The sequence below is a fragment of the Sander vitreus genome, chromosome 17, assembly GCF_031162955.1.
Source record: "Sander vitreus isolate 19-12246 chromosome 17, sanVit1, whole genome shotgun sequence".
Taxonomy (NCBI): domain Eukaryota; kingdom Metazoa; phylum Chordata; class Actinopteri; order Perciformes; family Percidae; genus Sander; species Sander vitreus.
In genome coordinates this window covers 14,850,510-14,873,925 of record NC_135871.1, presented here as the reverse complement: position 1 = coordinate 14,873,925, position 23,416 = coordinate 14,850,510, and the positions used below count along the sequence as shown (strand labels likewise).

Genomic DNA, 23,416 nt, shown 5'->3' with positions numbered 1-23,416 from the left:
ACTGACAGCAAGACCCGCAATAGATTGCGTGAAAACAGCCTCTCATCGCTCCTTTTTTTGGACATTAATGGACCCCCAATGGAGAGTTTCGACCCAATTCCCTTTATCACATCTTGGATTAAGGCAGGTCATCGCCCATCCACTTCATGGATTTCTGGACGAACAGCAAAGGAAGCTGACCCCAGGCCTCTGTGGTTGATTCTGTGTTAAGGTAAGGCATGCTATTCACAATGTGTTGTGGCTGGGTTGTTAAAGGTCTGCGTGACTCTCGATGTTTTAGGCCTAATTGAACGGAGGAATTATGGTATTTTTCGATAGCCTGTGTAACTTGTCTTTAACTGTTGTTCATGTGAAATGTCAAAGACAGCCTGATGCGTTTTTGTGGCTGGCTGTTTGCTGTTTGACCTATCAATCCCTGTTGATAAAGTATAATAGGGTAAATCCTGTATAGCGCATGCACTTGTAGCTGTTATGTATCTTTGTAAGTCATTGTAAGTTGCGCAAGCGCACGGCAAGAGCCCCCCCCCAGTGAAAAAAAGAAGAAAAAAGTTGGCTCCCCCAAAGGCCACAGTATATAGTTTGAACACTGTCCACAACCACACCACACCTCCCCTCAACAAGACATTTCTGTAAGCCCCCAGCCCTGGTTCTTGTGTCCTCTGGCTTTCAGGGGCAATTTATGTCAATAGGGTATTGTGCAATATATTGAGCTAACTGATTGCTGTGCTTGTGTTGTATGTTAAAGGTTGACTTACCGTTCTGCTGTTTTAACAATATTGTGAATACATCTACAGTATATCTATTTTTGGAATCAAATATCCATTCCAAGTGATTTTGAACCTGTGAGACCTTTGAGTTTCAAAGTGATTAAATCTTCAGAAACATTTCGTGGGGGTGATATTCCCCTGGGTGGCAACCCAACTAACATCCCACCACTTGCCACGTTAAGTACCATTTAGTTTCATATTAATATGTGACCATATTAACCATTAGATTGATTAAGCTGGCGGGGGTTGGCGCTTGGCTCTCTAAGGCGGACATCACCAACGCATTTAAAATAGTGCCCATTCATCCTTCGCAGTGGCCCCTCTTCGGCGTTAGGTGGGACTCTAAGTTCAATTTTGGGGTGTGTTTAACCTTCAGCTGCCGAAGCAGCCCGTGTATATTTAACCACATTTCCGAGGCTCTGTGCTGGATCCTGCTTAACAGGGAGAGGGTGCCCTCGGTGCTTCACTTGCTGGACGACTTTCTTCTCTTAGACCCCCCCCACGATGGCTCCGGCTCATCCTTGGGCAAACTGCGGCGCTGTTTTGGTTCCCTCGGCGTCCCTCTGTCTGAGGAGAAAACTATCGGTCCTGTCGCCTGCCTGGAGTTTCTCGGCATAACCTTAGATTCCGTCAGCATGGAAGCGTCTCTCCCGCTCGATAAATTGCTGCGCATTCTGTCTCAATCTTCCGCTGTTTCCATCAATAAATGTCAGTTGCTCTCCCTTCTCGGGCATCTCAATTTCCCGTCATAAGAAAAGGTCTAGCGGCTTCCACTCTAAAAACCTGTGATTTTGCCTGGCATACATTTTCTTTATTCTGTGTAATCATTTGTGTACCTCTCAGACATGTTCTTGTTAAAAGCATTTGTGCATTCATCTGTTATTGTACCGATACTCGCAATTTCAAAGTGCAGTATACTTGTGGGTTGATTGCAGGTATACAGTTTCATGTAAAGTGTTACAATCCATTGTTTCAAAGCCTCCTTTCTAATCAGGCCGTTAAATTGCTGTTGAAAGGTGTCTCTAAATCGCACCCTTCTTCCCCTGACCTCAGGCAGCCTATCACTCTCGGTATTTTGCATAAACTAGTGTTGACACTCAGGATAGGCGTTTTTTCCCCTTACATCGACCCACTTCTGGAGTCCGTTTTCCTGTTAGCTTTCTATGCATTTCTCAGATGCGGTGAATTTTCTACTCCTTTCAAATCCTTCAACCCCGATAGTGATATTACTTTCTCTGATCTGGCCTTTCACGCTAATCACTATTGCTTACAACTAAAGCATTCTAAACACGGAGGAGCATGCTCAGTTATTGTTGCCCGCACAGATACACTATTTTGCCCATTTAAATCCATATTGAACTATTTTACAGTAAGGCCTCCTACTAACTCCCTTGCGCCTCTGTTCATTATTCCGGGGGATTTTCCCTTGTCTAAAGGTTGGTTTAGGCAACATCTGGAGTTAGTTCTCCTCAAATCTGGCATTTCACCGCAGCATTATTCAGGGCACTCATTCAGGATAGGGGCTGCTACCACGGCGGCCAATCAAGGAATTTCTCGGACCTTGTTGCAAAGGCTGGGTCGGTGGTCTTCTTCAGCTTACTCTTCATACATTCCTCCTGACGTCAATGTTGTCCTCACAAATCAACGATCCCTAAAGCCGTAATCTGGTAAGCTTGCATATAACCGGTGGTGGTGTTTTCATTTAGGCCTACAGTTACGGATTTATCCTGTTTATGTTGCAATCGAACTAGATAATTAAAAAAGAAAAAGAAGATGGTTTTATTTTATGTTTACCGACTAAATTGCCGTAACGGCGGAGATGCCTTGTTTTCTTTCAACCGGCATATAACCGGTGGTGGTGTGTTTTCTTCTTTTCTATTGCACTTAAATAGTTAAGCCTAATCAAAATAATAGATATTTAATTAAAATCAAATACAGAAGCTATGTTTCATTCTATGTTTACCGGCCTAAATTGCTGTACTGGCAGAGATGCCGTGTCTTGCCGGCCTGAGTTGCCGTACCGACAGAAATGCCGGGTAATGCCGGCCTGAGTCGCCGATGTCCGAAATACGGGAAGTATTTTGCATGCTGTTTCGGGGTACGGATCAATGTATTTGCTTTTCTGTTTCAGATCCGTGCTACATGGAGGTAAGCCACATATTTTATAAATTAATTCATATTTAATTTTCGTGTGTCTATTTCCTCCATGTTCCTACCCTCTAATTTCAGTAACGTTTTTGGGGGTTATAGCCTATCATGGTTCCCTATCCCTATATTAAATGTATTAATAAAACAATGGAGTCCAATCTCCAATACTCTGTACAGCTATTTGCTCATGTACATTAAACCTTTTGCATATCTGCAAACAGTCTCTCCTGATTGAATTACCTTGATCCCCTTCCCCTGTAACTAGTTTTTTCATCCCAAAACCCTCTTTTCTCTTTCATTTCTTCCTTCTCTCTCTCTTTGTATACAGGAACTACTGGGGGCACTGTTATAATCTAAGTGCACCAAGAGACGGCTCCACTCACAGTTCCCTCCTGTCTTCCTGCCTTCAGCGACACTGGTCTACCATCAATCATCATTCCGTCCACCACCCAGATTTCTCCCTGCATCCCTTATCTCTTCAACACTCATCCCTCTCTCCAAACCCTTAAGCCCTCCTTCCTACATCACGTTTTCTAAATCCATTTCTTTATTTCTTTATTCTTTGTTAGTGACTATCACAGTGTGTGGACATCGCATCGGCACAACAAAAGATGACACCATGCATGGACGAACAAATACTTCAAATTTGTGATTTGATCCATTTTGACCTCAGCTCTCAGCGTCCATTTGTGATATTTGTCTTGTTGTTTCACCACAGGTTTCCACCACTTTCATCATCTTTTCTCACTGTCATCATTAACATCAGAATTTGCCGCCTCAACACCCTGGAATACATTGGGGTGTTGTGAGCAGATACCTGCTACTTTGTACCTATTGCATTTCAGAATGCCTCAGCTTGAGACAGTGAACACACCAAAGATGGGACTCTTAATGACATAAAAAATAAACAATATTAGTTTACCATTTATCATTTAGTTTGTTTAATTTTTCATTTTAAACTCATATTTCCCCCATAATTTGGTATACATTTTTACTGTCATACGAGTTTGTTGATATCACAACATTTTGCCCCCATTTTTGGGGAATTTAGCCAATTTATTTTAATAAAGTGCACTGTTGTGTTCAAGCAGGCAGGGTTGACAGCTCAACTCAATTTGATCAAGTACGTTTGTGAGATTGTCTCAAGTCGTCCTTAGAGCATCCATTGCTCATTAAAAGGCTCCGAATAAAGATCTGCACTGAATATAAAACAGACAAAGCTGCTTCAGCTCGTTATCCAGTCAGGGTACTTGCATTTGTTTACATTACCATGTCCGTCAAAGGCAAATGTGATTATTAGCTAAATCTAAGGTTGAATTTAATATCAAAATTAATAATAATCTTGAGAGAACTTTTGCATAAAAGCCTGAAATTATAATAATGTGCCATAAATACAGTTTTTAGAGGGGACAAATCCCCAGCGGGGAAAATTGTTTAATATTCATACCAGAAAATAAATATCAGCACACTCAACCAGGACCGGCAGGAAAATGAATTGTATCCCTATACTCTCTCTGCTCCATCAAGGCTTTCCCATCTCATTTCTTTGAGCTTTGTGGGTTATTGACGTAGCTCATAGCTCCTTGCTCCCAACAATCCGCTGTGTTGGTGGATGGAGACAGAGGAGAAATCAGCGTCACACTGACAGGTCTGCTGTGAAGCGCGCTGCTATCGCACTACAGTGGCAGTGTGCTCTACAACCTGAGGTCAGAGCAGACTAACAGCAGGAATACAAGCGACACATAAACACCTCGGAGGATGTCTGGGATCACTGGGAATTTGGATTGCGAGGATTGTTTATCCTCGGCTCATGTGGCCAACAGCACGGAGTTACATCTGCACCCTGTGGATGAGGACGAACTTCTGAGATACATCTGGAGAGAGTACTTACACCCCAAGCAGTATGAATGGGTTCTCATTGTGGCTTACATTATTGTGTTCTTCGTCTCACTCATTGGAAACTCGCTGGGTAAGTTTTGATATATTGTCATTTTTTTGTTGTTGTCTTTTTCCATTCATGCGTAGGCTAATTAGTCCAGCAAAAGTAGTGCAACTTCTTGAGAATGTGAATGAGCATATTGCTATAAGGAAAATAAAGCTTTGCCACAGTGACTCAAAATATAAAATACTCCAGTTTGTCTTTTGATGTTCATTGGAATCGCAGCTGCTGATGGAGAAGGAGGATAAGTCCGAGCACGTCTCTCAGTGCAGATCGAAATGTTCAGAATTGGACCCCCACAGATGTGTATAAAAATACAGATTGTGTACATTATATCATTGTTTTACACTGTGAGCGGAAATACTTTGCTCTCAATGCAAGAATGGGGTAAACAAGCCTTTTGCACACACAGATTGACGTCTTAATTCACAATACTGTCATTCATCTGTTATCCATCCATCTCTAGGGCTGTTTCGTTGCTGTTTATAGTTTTCAGGCGTATTTGAGAAATCCATTGACTTACATTCAGACTCAGAATATGAGGACATTGTTCTGAGCAGGAGCAATTACAATTTAATTTAAAGGGGACTCAAGTGACCTTGCACCTGCTTCTCTGACTTGTATTGCCACTGCTTCATATGGGGGCAATTTATTGGGAAACTGCTGTGATATATTTGGCAAGATTTGTTTGTACCAGTGAGGGAGTCCACTGGTGGTGCCCAGCAAAAGCTCCAATGTCACAACCTGCTCAGTTTGATCCATCTCAATCTCAACTCCTAATGGCGTTTTGTGTGAATGTGTACTGTTCATCTCACTGTAGGATTCCTCCTCTCTCTTTGTTTATCTGAAGCTATTTTTTCTCCACTGGAACCATTTTTTAAAATCAAAAACACATTTTGGTCATAATTGCTGTCCCTGCAAACCAAACTGGACCAATTTTTAAGTTTTGTTTAAAAAACAGGAGCCTGGAATACAGCTGTCCTAACTTTTTAATTAACTGTTTTAGTTTAACTAGATGTGCTGCAGTATTTCTCCTCAGCATGTGAGACAAAGAAGGTAATGATATTTGTACTATTTGAGTACATGACATGTTGATTAAACAATGCTCATTCATTCTAACTAAAATGTAATTTCTTGTGCATAATTTGAGTGTAAGAGATTCTCCTGTAATTATTTGGAACCCTATAGTGTCTACCTGATGGGAGTAGTTTGTATTCTGAATACATAGCCTGTTTAACTATAGCTTTTCTCAAGAGCATTTTGGGGGAGGGATGCTCCTTCACCCACATCAGTTTGCAGCAGCATTATCACTGAAAGGAAATCACACTATTATTATGACTTACATTCATCAGGTAGACACAATGAATACTCCAAATGAATACTAATGTCACTTTGTATCTGTTGGATGTTTAAACAGTTTAGCAATTGCTAACATGTTTACCATATCAACGTTGTAAGGTGATAATATGTCAATGTTTTGTCTACTGCTTGTTTGTGCTGCCCCAAAGTGGCAAAACATTTTAAATTCAGGTTAATTTATTATCAAACTAATTACCTATATGTTAAGATTCTAGTAGACGGGCACCAAAGGTGGCCAATGCCAGTTGGAGGCTTTTGCCAATAACCCACAGTGTCTTGACTGTGTCAGGGCAGCAAAAGCTACTGGTATCTGCACCTCTGGTGAGCCTCTAACAAACAAACAGACAAACAAAGAAACAAAGAAACAGTGAATTAATTATTTTTCAGTTTATGGTATACCACTAAAACTGCCTTTTGCTACAGGCTTTATAGACGGACACCTCGTTCAACCAGCAGCACAGCATCAGATGCATGCCATTGTGTTTAGTACTGCATTCATTTAATTATGACCACAATAACAGGAGTTCAAAGAGGGGTTATGTCTTTGTTGTAGGTGCACATAACTGTTGCTGTGGGCCACAGCACACCTACAAAAGTCTTAAGTGGATTAAAGCCAATTATTTACTAAATAGTGATCAGTTCATTAGACTACAGACCAGCTTATTCTTTGTGTGTGTGTGCCAACATCTTAGATCTGGCTCGCTTAGTGAGGATTTCATCTTGTGTTGAAATGAAACAGCATTTAAAAAAAAATAAAAATAAAATAATAATAATAATGTCCCACTTTTGCATGCTAATATGTGCTAGTAAACATGACTGATGTATAATAATTAACATTATTTAGTAAATATATTATTTTGTTATTTTGAAAGGCAAATGTCCGTATAGAAAGAAATTTGAGTATTTACGATTAAAGCAAAACCTGGTGTGTAAAACATAACTAAAGAAAGTTATTCCTATATCCTATAACGACACAAGCAAGCTACTATCAGCCTATCAGCGAGAGCTCTCTTAGTTATCTGGCTTCACTAAACCTAACATGATTTGGAATAACCAGTCATACAAGGCAGATTATCATGTTCACATGAACAAGAAAGAGTTTGTAACAAACAGCCAATTACATCCAACATGGAAATATCAACTTCTGATTTACTAAATCACGCAACAGAAAAATGTAAGAAATGTCTTAGCTAGTAAAGTAAATGTTATTGGCATACAGTTTTGTAATTGTTGAATGTTAAAACCTTAAGAGGTCAAAACTCCAGCGAGACTTGAATAACGCAGCAAAAAAGTGATATAATTCTTTTCTGGAACGATTTTTTTGAGTTCTTGCACCGCAAAGAAAGACATCAACCAATCAACACTTATGAGGATTATAAAACAACAACCCAGAGAGTCTGTGGTGCGAACCAAGACCATGTCCTTTTGTCAAGGTTTGGTTGGTCCTCTGCCTCCTTGGATGCGGCACTATTATCCCCAGAAGGACCTCAAACATCCTAAAATATGTCCTGAACTGGCTGTGATAAGCTGCCGCGAAGTGTTGCAACTGTCGCAAATTCACATCAGCGTAATGAATAGTTTTGATGCACAATATTCACAAGTGAGTATTTGGCATTTTTTGTTTATTCGTCACACCCACGGTTTGTAAAGGCCTTAAGAACTATCAACCTTCACACAAATATGTATGTAAATATTGTTCAACCCAAGTTCCTCAGTTAAATGTGCTGTACAAGCAACCTGTTCATGTTTCAGGGAGTCATTCAATTTAATGTGACCATCAAAAACATTGCATAATAGAGTTGTAATGGCAGCAGCACTGTGGTGTGCAGAATCTATCATTTTTAATGATTTTGAATGAATTATCCACATTTTGATTGATAATTATCCACAAATTTACCTAAATTAACATATTTAACTGTTAGCCTAATTGTCCAAAACCCTCGTGAGGTACCTCAGGCCAACTAGAGATAGAGAGTGATTTTTATTCCAAATAAAATTGTCTCTTCTTAGAAAAACAAGATTGAAAAAAAGTTGAGATGCATTATGGACAAATGTTTTGGTTAATACTGGTGAAACATTTGTCAGAAACTTTGATTAATGACTTATGTCAGGACTTGGTATTGGCCTTTTTTTTTTTACTACCTTTTCAGAGTTTGTTTACACATTGATATGCAGTAAGATATACTGTCAGTCAGAATTGTATTGCTCAATGATGGTCCTGGACAATTGTACCAATTGTACCGATCGCTGTACCAGGTGCTGCAAATTATTTTAATAGAATATTTAGATTTAGATAAAAATATTTATTAGGCTTTTCAAATGAAAAAAACCCAACAAAGTCAGACCAGAATGTGCTTATAGTTTTTGAAGCAGCTCTTTTGGGTGTGCACTCTTTGCACTCTGCTTGTCCTTGACCTGAAATCAAATGACTTTAAAATTTAAATTGTCCTCAATGGTTTGACCTGATTTGAAACAGGATACTGTGTCAGGACCTAACTAACCTAATTGAGAGGGGATTAATTAAAGGGGCCAACAATAGGCAGGACAAATACGAAGACTAGTCATTGAGGATCCTCGAATCATCCATTATGGCAGAGTTAGAGGACTAAAAAGAAGCAGTGTTTTGACAGATACTGACGGGCCTCAGCTCTGTTTTGTATGAATGTTGCAGTGGTTGGTGATGTTGATACAAAACACTCAGATATCGACACACTTTACTGCTGATTTAGCGCTAGCTAGCTTGGTAGACTGCAAGTTGATTATAGGGGAAAACAAAACAAACCAAAAAACCGTTTGTGCACACAGAATTTAGGATAAAACACTTTGCACTTTACAGGAAGAAAAAAACTGTATTTTTCTTGTGTATGCTGTATAAGAAGTCTTGCCCTTATGTTGCTTCTACAAAGGTTATTAATGAGATGTGGAAATACTGTAGTGTTGACTATTGGTGCTTTCACAAAATATTTACACAATGAGATTTTTGATAAATAATCATCAGTAATGTGGATATAATGAATAATGAATGTGGGTAAAGGCAAATAATAAAACAGTTACAACAGTCTGGTAAGTTCAGAAAATGACATCACTTTACTGTAATGCAGCCTTTAAAACCAGGGAAAGACAACACTTATGCCATATTACGATATCCAAAATCTAATATCTAGTCTCATATCACAATATTGATATAATATCGATATATTGCCCACCTCTATTTCAGACAAAAGACCTCTGCCTGAGGATCTCAAAGTACATACTGGCATGTATGGTACCAGGAGGTCAGGGTCTAGGGTGTGAGGCCATGAAGAGCCTTAAAAGTGATCAGTAAAATCTTGAAAATCTAAAACATACTGGGAGCCAGTGTAAAGCGGCTAAAACGGGAGTGGCATGAATCACGTCTCTTGGTTCTGGTTAAAAGCCTGGCAGCTGACTTTTGTACAGTCTGGAGTCAATTCATAGATTTTTTGGTTCAAGCAAGTAAAGAGGCTGTTGCAATAATCCAGGCATGATGAGATCAAGGCATATCAAATGGTCTCTGTGTCTTGATGATAAAAACATGATTGCACCACTTTTGTGGTTAAAAACTTAAAAGCAGGGACACAGACAGTAAATTATGGCTATGTAAACCAAACATTTTTAGGTAGGAACTTTCAAGTTGTAGCACTGTCTCATTCATATGCGTATTTATGAAAGTTACTTTTTCCTACTTTCTATTCCAATGTTTTTCACAAAATACATAATAGTCCCAATAGTGCCTTAGCTTGCATTAATGTGGATCCAACCATCCTCCAGGGATTAATGATAATGTGTTCTTTCATGTGTGGTTTTAAAGATGAGATGTGGTCTAGATGTGTCTGTGTTTTGGTGATAGCGCCTGTAGCAGCTTGGTTCCTGTAGCAGCATGGGGAGCTGTAACCGAGACACGGTGGATGAAAAGGAGCTGACTCATGTCTTTCTCCCAGCAGAAAAAAAACCCATCCAACTTCAGTAGCTTACCGTAACTGTTGATGCACAAAAGAAGACCATGCAGCCAGAATGTTTATTTATACTGCAGGATACGTTATGACTATTACTCTTTTTGGTTTTAGTAACTTTAGATCTTTATTGTTATTGTAGCAGCTTCTGATATCCCCAGTTGATCAGATATGCTTAAAAAGATTTCACTTGAATGCATCCTATCTTTGACGTTGTGCGTAGTTACAGTTACAGTCACAGTCTATTATTATTATTTTTTCTTATATAATCTGCTGCAGTATCATGTCTGCATTTTAAAGTGATTATATCACATATGGGGCTTAAAAAAGAAATAGTGAACAAAAGAAAACACTTTAAACACGTAAATCTGACACCAGTCAATCAACACCAATTAATCTACAGTGCACAGAAAACACAGAGAAGTTGACTAAAGAGTCCACTGACAGTCAGGTAGCAGTTTAATATTAGACAATGGATATTATCTGATGCATAAATCATGCAGCATACATGTACAGGAGTGGTAGAAAACTGAATTAAGGGTAGAAGGCTTATTTACCCAAAGAAGGCCTATTCTATCCGTCTATTGACAGTACACACTGGTCTCTGAGTCAGCTCTTTATAGCAAAACCACCTAAAATAATTCAAATAAAAATACTTTTCAGAAGCATGCATGTTTTTTAGCGTAGAGAAACTTTTCCCACCCACCATCCAAATTCTCTCTGTCATTTTATACATTCGTATTGCAGACAGGTTACACCATGTCTGAATGAATATGAATTACTCAAGAATTACAGGAAAAACAGCTGTGCCCCAGTTGCACGCTACATTTACTAAGAGTACACATTATGTACTCATGTTCACAATATTGTTTTTGCAGTTAAAAGAAAGTGATGTAGGCTACTTTGCTGTCTTAAGAAATTACAGAACACACTGCCAAACAAAGGAAGGCAAAATGCTTTTACAAACAGTTACTTTTTTCTCTCTCGCTTAGAATCTGTCTGACTGTTTGGGTTTCTTGCCCCGTCGTACTTTGTTGTAGTTCTGTAGTCTCTTTTTAGAGCATGGAGGGTCGGAAACAATTATTAACTGGAACTGCAAGCAGTTATGACGGGGCCCAACCTCCTCGGCGCTAGTCGCCCCGACGACCCGGGAGCATGTGAAAGCGGAACCCAAAGCGTAACTATGGCGAGGCAAATGTCAGGAAATATTGAGATGTGTGAGTTGCAAGGTCTGTGGTACCTTGCCATTGCAAATATCCCATTAACATTGATTGAGTAAAAGAGCCAAAACTGGTCTACGTTGACTATAGCGCCCCCTAATGGCCGATCTTCGCCAAAGTTGGTACAGAGCCTCAGAGCGGCATGCTGAACAAGCATCACAAGTTTCATGTTGATAGCAATTACTACGGCAGAGCAATTGCAATCGCAAATGTCCCATTTACTTGCATTGAGTTATCGGCCAAAACACATAAACGTTGATTATAGCGCCCCCTAATGACCGATCTTCGCTAAATTTGGTACAGAGCATCGTAGTGCGATGTTGAACAACAAGTTTTTTGCCGATAGCATTTGATTTGGCCGAAATATGATAAAGTGATGCTACATACCAGGTTTCGTGGAGATAGGCCTAGGAGGAGTTCGAAAAAGTGGGTTTTGCATATTGTGCGATATTGCGAAATAATTTACATGGGCATGGCGTGGCCTATATCATTGGATTCAGCTCGATTCAAGGAACACGTGGATGTACGGGTTTCTTATGTGTGATGTGTAATGTGGGAGCTTCACTTTGATAGCATTTATTTTGGCCGAGATATGGCAAAGTTTGTGTTGTTGTAGCTAGCTACACAAATTTGTTTGTGCGTAATTTGCGCAATTTAAATTCTTTTGATACATTTTTGTCAGGTCGGTCGGGAGATGCTAGGTACCAAGTTTTGTGCAGATCGGTCGCATGGTATAGGAGGAGTTCAAAAAAGTAGGTTTACGATGAATCGCGTAGCTTTGCTACCGCGGTTCCCAGCCCCCTCGGGCTTGGACCCCTAATTATTTATGCTTCATATATTCCAAAAGCAATACATGAGTAACTGCTATGCTGGACATTTCCATTTTATTTAACCAAACAGACAGTATGACAGGACAGACTAACTACAGACTACAAACTACAAACCTATGATGGGCAGACAAGCACATACCAAATATGTTTTTTTTTAATAAATGATACACAGTAGATACAGATTATACTGCATGTAATGTTAAAAAATGTGGAGAAATTCAATTGCTTGAATAATGTTACATGTATGTTAATGTCCCTTAATCTTTTTAAATTCACTGTATATAACTTTTAAATGTACTAACAAGCTGTGTGCTTCACCAGGCAAAGCAACAGTGAGAAACTAATATTCAAGGTACTGTCACTTTAAAAGACACAATAATGCAAAAAGGTTTAACTTTATGTTTTGCTATTTCATTATGGAGTTTATTTTAGTATTTTTTGTTTATTTGTAATGATTACATTTGTCGCATATTATATATTGCATCAAGACAATGGTCTGATGATACTGTAGATATAAAATTATGTGACTTTAAAACCAATATGTTTATCTGCCAATTCTGGACACTGGATTAGATGTAGTTACCATGAGACATGTAAAGCAGCTGAACAATGTTGTTAATTCACCTTGCCAAATGAGAGAACACTGTACTATGTCAGTCTCAGCATGCAATGTCACACTATCACATTCACATTTAAATGTCCTTATGCAAATTTCTGATTGATTCATATTTTGCCAACAGGAACAAAGACGTAAACAGGAATAACGTTGATTTTTAATTCACATTCTGTGATTGACAACATGACTTCAAGACAGTTGGTGATTAACATTAAATACCCTGCCCTCGTGATAAATATGAGCCTTTATTGGAGGGTCTTTGATTGTGCATCATTTTCAGTTTGCTTTGCAGTGTTGAAAAACCGTCACATGCGCACCGTGACCAACTACTTCATAGTAAATCTCTCCTTTGCTGATGTCTTGGTTACCATCATCTGCCTGCCTGCGAGTCTCGTGGTAGACATCACAGAGACGTGGTTCTTTGGAAAGACTCTTTGCAAAATTGTGCCATATCTGCAGGTAAGAGATCAACTTTGGCATTTGCTTTTTCAAACAGGATATTTGAAATCTTGACCTGATCTGAACCATAAAGAAATGTTTAGGAATATGAGTGTCACGAAGTGGCTTGCGGTTCAGACAAAGAAGGATGAAGAACACACATGTGGTCTGAACCAAAAATTAATATAATGTATTAAAATAACTATTCACATAAATAAAGCACTATTGAATATCAGCAATGGCGATGTGTGCATGGCTGAGTTGTTACAAAGCAACAAAGCAAACAAACAAACAAAGTGTAGGCTACCAGAGAGAGCGAGAGAGAGAGAGAGAGACATGCTGGCTATCTTTGAATGCTCTGCTTAGCTTCTTTATGAAAGGTGAGGAGAAAAGACCTGTTTCTATTATTCTTAAAATTTTCTGTGTCTGTATTTATGAGGATACCTTTTTCACATCTCATGAGGCCTTTGATGTTATTCCATGGTGATTCAATGCCTTGGGCAAGTCTTTTGCTTTTTAAATTCCATTGCAGCATCAGCCTCCACTGTGTCAACACATCTGCCAAAAAGAACCATCCATTTCATATTACACTGCAGGCCACATATACAGTATATCAGTATTGAGAGAGTGCACCAAAATTTTACACGATCCTGCACAAATCCCGCTGTATTCAATACACACCGATATCAAAGTGATTACCGCAACCAAAGTATGAGCATATGCTGGATGGATGCAGCTGTAAACCACAGGGGTTACAGACACTTAATTTATTCCAGACATGTGACAAATTGGTCTGCTGGGCTGGCTGATGGCTTACCATGTCACACCTCACACCTTACACCTCATGGCAGTGAATTAGAGGCCTATCTGAAACCCTTCGTGGTCACATTTACTGTGATTGTGCTGTGTGCTTTGCTACTGCTGCTACAGTATTTGGAAAGGGCCATCTCATGCTGCTTTTATAAATCAATGAGGATCTTTTTGTCCCCGATGTATTCCCAATTGGGAATTACTTCAGTTCCTTACATTTCATATGACATTTTGCTAGGTTTCCCGTGCTGCAGTGATATATTGCCTCAGGGGGGATCATCTCAAAGAAGTGAAACTGTTCTGCTATCTCCATCTGCAGTACATAATGTTGTATACTAAATGACAATATTGATTCCTAAAAGAAATTATAAAAGTGGTTGAAGAAACTGTGTCATGAATGAATGTTGACTTGTTGAAACTGCAGCAACACAGTTTAAGTCTTCGGTTTGTATTTACAGTTAATCAAATATTGTAGTAAACAAGATGGATTGGCTCAAGGCAGCACAAGAAAAACATATTGGAAGCTCTGAATGAAAGCTTAAAGCTGCTTAGGCTTAGCTTGTATTGAAGGTCTGCAATACACTGAATGGGTTCACTGCACGGTTCAACAAAAGCCATACACAAAGCATTATGCAGAAGAGGGCCTATATTTTAAACTATAACAGAATTAAACTCATCTATGATCTCTGTCACAATTCTAAGCTAACCTGGGCTCGTATAACAAAGAAACACAGCTACTAAAGGCTAACCTAGCGCCTAACATTAATGGTATTGTCTTCTCTCCCTGTGTGATACATTTAACGTGAGAGCGAGTCCTAAACTGGCCTGGATGAGTGTATGCTTTCCTACCTAAGAGGGGTTCAGATCAACCAACAAGCCCCCTCATGGCCCTGTCCACTTCTCTAAAGACCCTAGACTGATATCATAACATCTCTATCTATGGGTAACTTAATACCAAACTATTGTTCATGCAGGAAGAACATGATCCACTCCCTGTGGTTTCTATTTTTACGTCACGTTCAGCGTACTCAGCCTTTAACGTCACTCAACATACCTGTCAATTCAGTAATGATTTTCTGGCACATGACAATTATGTGAGGATTTGTCCCTTTCTGTTTACGAGGCAAAGATTTCTCTTAGACCTTTTAAATGAAGGAAATTAGTCAGCAAAGGTGATTTAGTTCACTGCTGGCATACTTAAGCTAAACATTTCAAAGTGAGGAAGCTGAGCGTTTATTTCCCACAGGACATGAATCCACCAGAACCCACAGGTTTATCTCCCACAGTAATATTATGCCGCTGCTGTGAACCAATAGGACTCACTTAAGACAACCATCTGCAACACGCTTAAATGGAATGAGAGCATCTTGAAAATAGTTTTTCATGCATCATAGCCTAATTCCACAGGTCCATAACTGAAATCTTGCTTCATCTGGTACAACTATGCCTACCCCAAAGTCTCCTTAAGAGTGAGGCAGGTGTGTAATTCAGATTCAGGAAGAAGACAAAGAACATTGTCTGTGACCCAACACTGCAGACTCACTCTGGGACTTTACAGTGCCAGTGGATCACGGAAAAAGAAAAAAGCTGACAGTTCTATTAGAAGGCTGTTGACTAAATACTTGCTTTATAGCCAAGTACCAAGATTTTGAGCAAATCCCCAATAACTACAACTTTGAAATAATGTTTTAATTAATGTTTACTTCTCCATAACCACTCCAAATTATGCAATCAAATTGTAGGTGAATGTCTCCTACTAAATGTCACAGTTGCAAACCATTAAATACAGTAAGAAGCCAAGGGTCTATTTCTGGTTTCTGACTTTGAAGTCCTTAAATAGTAAAATAAATAGTTTTGTCTCCATCTAACTAGTCTTTCTTTTCTTCTCCAGACCATCTCTGTTTCTGTATCAGTCTTGACACTGAGTTGTATTGCCCAAGACCGTTGGTATGCTATCTGCCACCCGCTGATGTTTAAGAGCACAGCTAAGAGGGCTCGCAAGAGTATTGTTGTCATCTGGGTTGTGTCGTGCATCATCATGATCCCTCAGGCTATTGTGATGGAGTGCAGCAGCCTGCTGCCTGAACTAACAAACAAGACCAGCCTGTTCACAGTGTGTGATGAACATTGGGGAGGTTAGTTTTCACAAATCCCTCTTTAACACATGAAAACATTGTACCAAATGTCTAAAAGGTCTACTAAAAGGACAACTTTCAGTCACAATTTCTCTTGTTTTTTTGTTTTTTTTTACAAAGGGGGCAACCCTCAGCAGAGTATTATATTTGGTGTGCTACAATCAGTTTTGTGTCTGATGCCATTTAGCTGCCATTTGATACTTTTTGTCCAATGGCAACATTCTGAGAGCAGAGCACCGTTTACAGGGATAACAAGGACTAATAAAGTAGGATGAATGACTTTGCTAAGATAAGCAAGTCTCTTAAAGCCCTCAAAGGAGGAGAATCTTGCAAAGAGAAACAGCGTTTCAATCGCTTCACCTTCATTAGGTTACAATAATTTGAGCAGGCTATTGATTTGAAAGCTATTAAACACTGATTGCTTACTTTATTGACAGGAAAAGGTCAATGACAGAAATACTTTGGAACAAAATTATTTGGAACTGTACCCTTTAGAAATACCTCAAAGCAGCAGTTTAGTGTCCTTTTTAGTCTTTTTTAATGAGAAAATAGCCGAGAATTGTAACAGAAAATTCGGCAGAGCAGGCCTGTCACGCTTTGGACTTCTTCACTTCTTCACACGTCATACAGTAAGATCGATACTTAGTGCCAAAATAGTGTGAAGAGCAGTATTTTTTACCACCTCTCCAAAACCTAAAATGCAAGAGCAAATGTGTAAGGAATGGATTAAACAGTTTGTGTATCTGTCTATCTAAAGTTTTAGCATACCCAGCTATCTTGTACCTGAGTAACATTAGTAGCATTATTGGCTGTTTATATTAACTCAAACGTCCCAGGTTTCCTTGATTAATATCTCAATAGGCTTATTTCTGAGGGCGAACACTTTAGTGTTCTTTTTTTATGTGTTTTTAAGCAGATAGTTATAAACTGTTGTTCAAGAATGAGGCTTTTAGAGAGGAAAAAAAAGAATGCCAGGTGTTAAATTCACTCTGTCAAGTCAAAGTAAATCAAATAAAACAATATGTAAAAAAAATATATACTAGTAACACCATTCAATATCTATCACTATTTGTTATGAGTAAGTGTTCTTACTAAGAGTTGGGTAGATGCATTATTCGCATCTCCTCCTTTGTCAGACCAGAGTGTTACATCTATTACAATTTGTGTATAATAGCACTGACAATTTTGCTGCTCACAGTTTTTATTATGTGGCGTCTCAGATGAAGCAACTGTCAGACTTGCTGGGTTTTTGACATCTTTAATGTAACCATTTTGGCTTCACAGTGTGAATTTCAAACATTTAACCATGACCTTATCTGAAATGCATTACAGCTGGTAGCTACAATCATTTCTACCAAATAATGCATCCACCCTTTAACACTTAAAATCAAACTGTGATAGGAATGAAATGGTGTTAACAGCACAGCCTATACTTTATTTGATTTGCTTTGACAATGTGAATTTGACATTAATTTTTCCATATTTGAAACCCTCATTTTCTGTCATGTCATGTCCTGTCTGAAATGCTTAAAAAACACATCTATAAAGAACACCAAAGACTTCGCCTTCAGAAATATTGAGATATTAATCAAGGACATTTCAGAGCAATCATATTAAGGAAATGCTACTTCTACTGAGTCTAATAATCGATTTCTGGTGCTCCAGCCTAGAATATTTTCTCAAAAACCGTGAATCCTTTTAGGCTGATGTCTTTTAGAGGCTATAGCAGGCTCCATTTTAAAGCTAGAGTGAAGATACTGGTATCAAATGAAACTAAATGACCTACGGAATCAATGGATACCAACATTGTCATCTCCAAAATTAGGCCAGGTTAGGAAATGCATGGCTATTGTCAAAGAGGCCCCTTGACCTCTCACCTCAAGATATCTGAATAAAATATGGCTTCTATGGGTACCCACGGGTCTCCCCTTTACAGACATGCCCACTTGATGTGAATCCCATGCAGTTTGGGACATAAACCCTCCAGTTTTCCCCATGCAGTATTAATGTGTGATTTTTGCATATTCACCTAAAATGGTGTATTTGTTTATCTCTGTATACTGGGGTCACTAAACAGTCTTGGAAATGCATACGTTTGGTATGACTGGACAGGAGAGAATCTTGTGGATTTAATGAGCACAATTGTATTCATGTGTGATGATGTTATTCCCCATATATAGCCATTTCATTGTAGTGAGGCATTTGTTGAAACTTGACCTCTGCTGTATAAAATGACCTGTTATGACCTCTAGGATAATCGCAGCCTCATGAAACTTTACTACCACAAACTAGAGTCCTACAGCATTCATAGGATGTATGGCTTTTTAAGTGTTTTGCAGTAAGAGAAGCCCATATTAATATGGGATTGATTAAAATATAGCAGATTTGTCAGCTAAACATTCATTCTGTAAACTCTACTCCAGCATAATATCACAAAAATCGGTTTCAAGATCAGCAATGCTGTTTACGCCAAATTTTCTACCCTACCTACTGCATGTTATGCAACTTAAAAATAGTAACATCCATTTTGCCTCTCTTTAGGTGGCAGCAGTACAAAATGAATCATCCTCAACATTTGTTGTGATCTGGTTTCAGAATGATGAAGACAGCTGTAGAAAAACTAGACATAAAATAGGATGTAGGCTCTACAGGATGATTTTTTTCTTGGCAATTATGTTTTTTATATTGTCTTTCTGCAGACAAAATCCACAGTCTTCGGCTAGAAATGAGAAGCCTGCTCTTGATTACACTTTTATGTGAAGTCAAAGAAATGACTGCTTATTTCAGGTGATAAATCTGCCACGTTTTAAATGTGCTGTGCTAGAGAATGGAAGGATTGACATAGCAACAGTAACGGAGGGGGAAAGTCTTAGCTATCAGTCACTATCCAGACAGATTTCAGTCAAATTATGATGATGGTTTTTTTTATTCTTTGAACAGCTGAGATCTACCCAAAGGTGTACCACACCTGTTTCTTCATTGTCACATACTTTGCACCCTTATGTCTCATGGTCCTGGCGTATATCCAGATATGTCACAAGCTGTGGTGTCAACAGGTTTGTATTCCAGCGCTTTATGTTTTTTTAAAGTGATACGTCAGCTCTTACAAAGCCAAGTTTAGGATGCCTGATGTATGCACATATTTTATTAACAGCTTCCTGGGAGCACATCAGTAATACAGAGGAAGTGGTGGTCCATCCAGTGCTCAGCTCCGATTCCAGGGCCGGGACAGCCCGTGAGGGTCAGGACCAGCACGGTTTGTGCTGAGATCAAACAAGTGCGAGCCCGACGCAAGGCGGCTCGCATGCTGATGGTGGTGCTCTTTGTTTTCGCCATTTGCTACCTGCCAATCAGTGTGCTCAATGTCATGAAAAGGTAAAACTATCTTGAGCTCTGCTGCTTCAAGGATCAAAAGCCCTTCAAATACAGATGCTGTGATAAACCAGGGCTCACAGTTTGCATTTCTTTTTTTTTTCTTCTTTTTTTTACATTTGAAGCTCACCTTAGTAGTTTCATGTTTAATAATGACTGATAGAGTATAAGTACTGAATTGTTTCTTGTTATCCTGATTTAAAATAATGTGATAGTATAGCATTAAAATCATCCAAAATGAATCTTTAACTGATACATGCCATACTTTACCTGCAGAGTCTTTGGGACATTCAAGAAAACAGATGACAGAGAGACAGTGTATGCATGGTTCACTTTCTCACATTGGCTCATATATGCTAACAGTGCAGCAAATCCCATCATCTACAATTTCCTCAGCGGTAAGTCTGTAACCTGCCTCATCACTTAGACCAGTTGTGTGGGTTCATTACTGCCATCCAGTGGACCGTTTGGCCACAACAATACAGCTCACTGGTTCAAATGTTCAAATTCCTCATCTGATAATATGTTGTGCATATACAAATATTAATCTAAGAAGTTGTATTTATCACAAAAAAAAAATCTTACATTAATCAACTGTTTTAGGTATTGTATTGCCCTGATAATGACTGAGGTAAAACATGCATCTCAGCTGTTAGTTACCCCTATGAAACTAAAAAATGCTGTTTTTGGCATATAAAAGGTTCAAACTGAATGGTTTCTAGGTGGATTTTCTGTTTTTTGTTTGACACCAGGGAAGTTCCGCGGGGAGTTCAAAGCAGCCTTTTCTTGCCAAGGTCAGAATCGAGCACAGAGCACGAGGCCCAGAGCGAGCACAGGCAGCCGGAAGTCCCTGTCAACTCAAGTCAACAACATGGACAATGTGTCACGCATATCAGATCAGATTGTGTCAGTCTTATAATCCAGGTGGGGAGTTCTTCTGGCACACTCATCATTAAGGTAGGCATTACAATGTTTAAACCTGGTTATAAAAACAAACAGATATTTGAATGGAAGATAATGTCTTGTTTCATGTTTGGTTTCACGATGACACAAATTAGGAGCTTTGGAGAACTGACCACTGATTTATGAAGACCTTCTCACTTCCCGGACACAGTGGGATATGGCAATCACTTGTAATTCATTGAAACTTTCTAAGGACACTTTTCAAATGTTTAGTATTTAATACCTCATACCTTATGTATTTTGTGTATATGGGTTAAGTTACATTGATTTAATTGCACATGGATATTTTTATTGTATTGTGACTGTAATATTTTGACTGTATGACTTTTCAGAAGCCAGCATATGTATTACAGAGTATTTATTCATATTTATTTATTGGTTTATACAACAGAAGAGTAGGTGCTATAGAATGTATGGAAATTATGTCAGGTCAAACATCATAGTCATCTATCAGACTTCTGAATATTCAACATGATACCTGCATGAATGTCTTGGAATGTGTCCTGGTGGACAAAAACAAAATGGTCCATTCAAAGGTCCCTTTTGAAATGCACTGAAATGCTTCTGTCAGTCACCTTTACTGACAGCTTTGGAGCCCAGGAGACACTGTTGGAAAACAGTGGATGTCACAAAGTATTTTTATACTAATACCAAACTACACTTGCACTTGCACAAAATGTGCAATCAAAAAACATCCTGAAATGTGCTTAAAAATCAGAATAGAATTTATTGCCAAGTAAGTATAACTTACAAGGTAGTTGCATTGGTGGTTAGTGCATTCATAAACACACATATTAAAAGAAAATAAACAATAAATGTAAAAGATAACCTAAACAAATATGTACAATATAATTGTTTAACAATAAGAAAAAAATGCTGTATGGTTTAGTGGAGGATGTGCAAAAATGTTCAGGGAATGTGCAAAAGTTCAGGATATACTGTATATAGTATGTGAGATATGAAATATGTTTAGTGATAGAAATACAAAATGTCAGTCCTACATTGACAACAGTATTGGCTAATAATCAACTGTTTCTAATTAACAGTAAAACCCTGCATTTCAGCTTGGCTGAGGCTTACTCAATTAGCCTGATTAACTAAATTTATTTTATTCAATGAGATATTGGACTGATTATCTAAATAAATCAATATTAGGTCAGAAAAATAGCTAAATATGGCAACATATAAATGTGTTAGCATAAACGATTAACTTTCACAGTTGCTCAAATACTGCAGTACAATGACTTCTACTGACTTTTTTTTTTAACTACACCTGAAAGCTGCCCAGTACAATTAGTCTTATCTGCCACTAGAGCGGTTGGGGGTAAAGGGCCCTTAAGGGCATCTCACTGGTGGTAATGAGGCAGTCAAAAGCAATGTTCTTTCACGGTCTCCACCTAAATGAATCCTGTTGGCCCAAGGACTGACAATAGCAACAGCTCTTAGAGGATGAAGCCTATATGAAATAGAACATGGAATGCTTACTAATTACAGTGCTTAACTTTTTTGGAGCTTTGTGAATGAATGGTTCATGAGAACAGGCTGAGAACAGATAGCGCCGCATCACCTAAGTACGACCCCACGGTGTCGATTTAACACAGAAGCATAAATTGGCCTTAAGACTCAGTAGTTGTGGTTGCTGAAAACAAGTGAGACTGGTCAAAAGTCAACTTTTTAAACTCTGCTACAAATTTATTTGGGGCATTTGCTGAACACAGCAGATTAGTAACTGTTGGTAGTTTTAAAATTAATGGCAGTTGATATTTTATAAACTTTAAATGATGACTATTACTGATTACAAAATTCCATATTAATTGCAACCTTAGTTGTTTTGATTCTTGGCTTGAATGTGAGATCTTTGCATATCAAAGATATCACTGTGGTAAACAGCACAACAATGCTCTCTCATTTACTCCTCTTCCTCAGTCCATCCTGGTCCAGACTGGAACAGTTTACAAAATATTCCTCTCCTGTCCAAATGTCCACATCAGTCCTGTCTCCTGTCCAAATGTCCACATTGTAGTGGATTTCAGTAAAATTTCACCCCTACTGTATGTCAATGCTTTGTGATGATTTTGCATTTCTGTAAATGGAACCTCCTTGTGTCTCTTTTTTTCTAAAAGTTACTCTATACATTAGTTTGCTGTTTCTGTATCTTTATAAATGATTACATCTGTGAATGGGTTTATATTTGTTGATGAAAGCTAAATTAATTCAGTGTACTTATGGCATGATATGACATGGATTTTGGTTTTACAGTCAAATGCAGTTGAATAAGTAACAGTAACAGAATGGTGGGCAAACACATTTAGTTTCTTTTCTGACCTGGTGGTTATACCTCTAAAGTGTCTGGTACTAGTGTTATTTAAGATAGATACTGTATTGATCCCCAAGGGGAAACTCCAGATTTGAAGATTAAAATTGTGATAGTCCTTGTCCACACATTGCCTGAGCTTGTTTTTTCATTCCCTGACTTGATGTTTCTAGTGAGCTTTTAACATGTATTTATTAGTTGTTTATTCTTCACAGTATCTGTATTCCTGCACATCTTTTAACAATAAAGTATATATTGAACTAAATTGTTTATCTTCTGCTGTCTCTTATCCTTTAGTCTAACCTCACACAAAAACACTCATAACAGCAAATAGACACTACCAATGCACAAGTAACATTTTAGTTCATGGCGGGGGGGACCAGATGCTAGAGAAGATGAAAAGAGAATCATGACAGATTTGTTTTCTGATGTTCTTTTAAGCCTGTTTTGTTCTTGAATTGCGTGTGTCATTTCATTACACTGTGCAAGGTGCAGCTTCCAGTAAACGCATTAACATCCTGTTGACTGTGGGTG

At 38.5% G+C, this 23,416-nt stretch overlaps 1 protein-coding gene across 1 annotated transcript; it reads left to right on the top strand.

The window, feature by feature from the left end:
* The first annotated feature begins 4,673 nt into the window (after window positions 1-4,673).
* hcrtr2 (hypocretin (orexin) receptor 2) lies at window positions 4,674-20,524 on the top strand. Its single transcript, XM_078273748.1, has 7 exons — window positions 4,674-4,884; window positions 13,131-13,309; window positions 15,990-16,233; window positions 19,174-19,289; window positions 19,388-19,608; window positions 19,882-20,003; window positions 20,358-20,524. The coding sequence occupies exons 1-7, from the start codon at window positions 4,674-4,676 to the stop codon at window positions 20,522-20,524; spliced, it is 1,260 nt and encodes a 419-aa protein (XP_078129874.1).
* The last annotated feature ends 2,892 nt before the right edge of the window (window positions 20,525-23,416 follow it).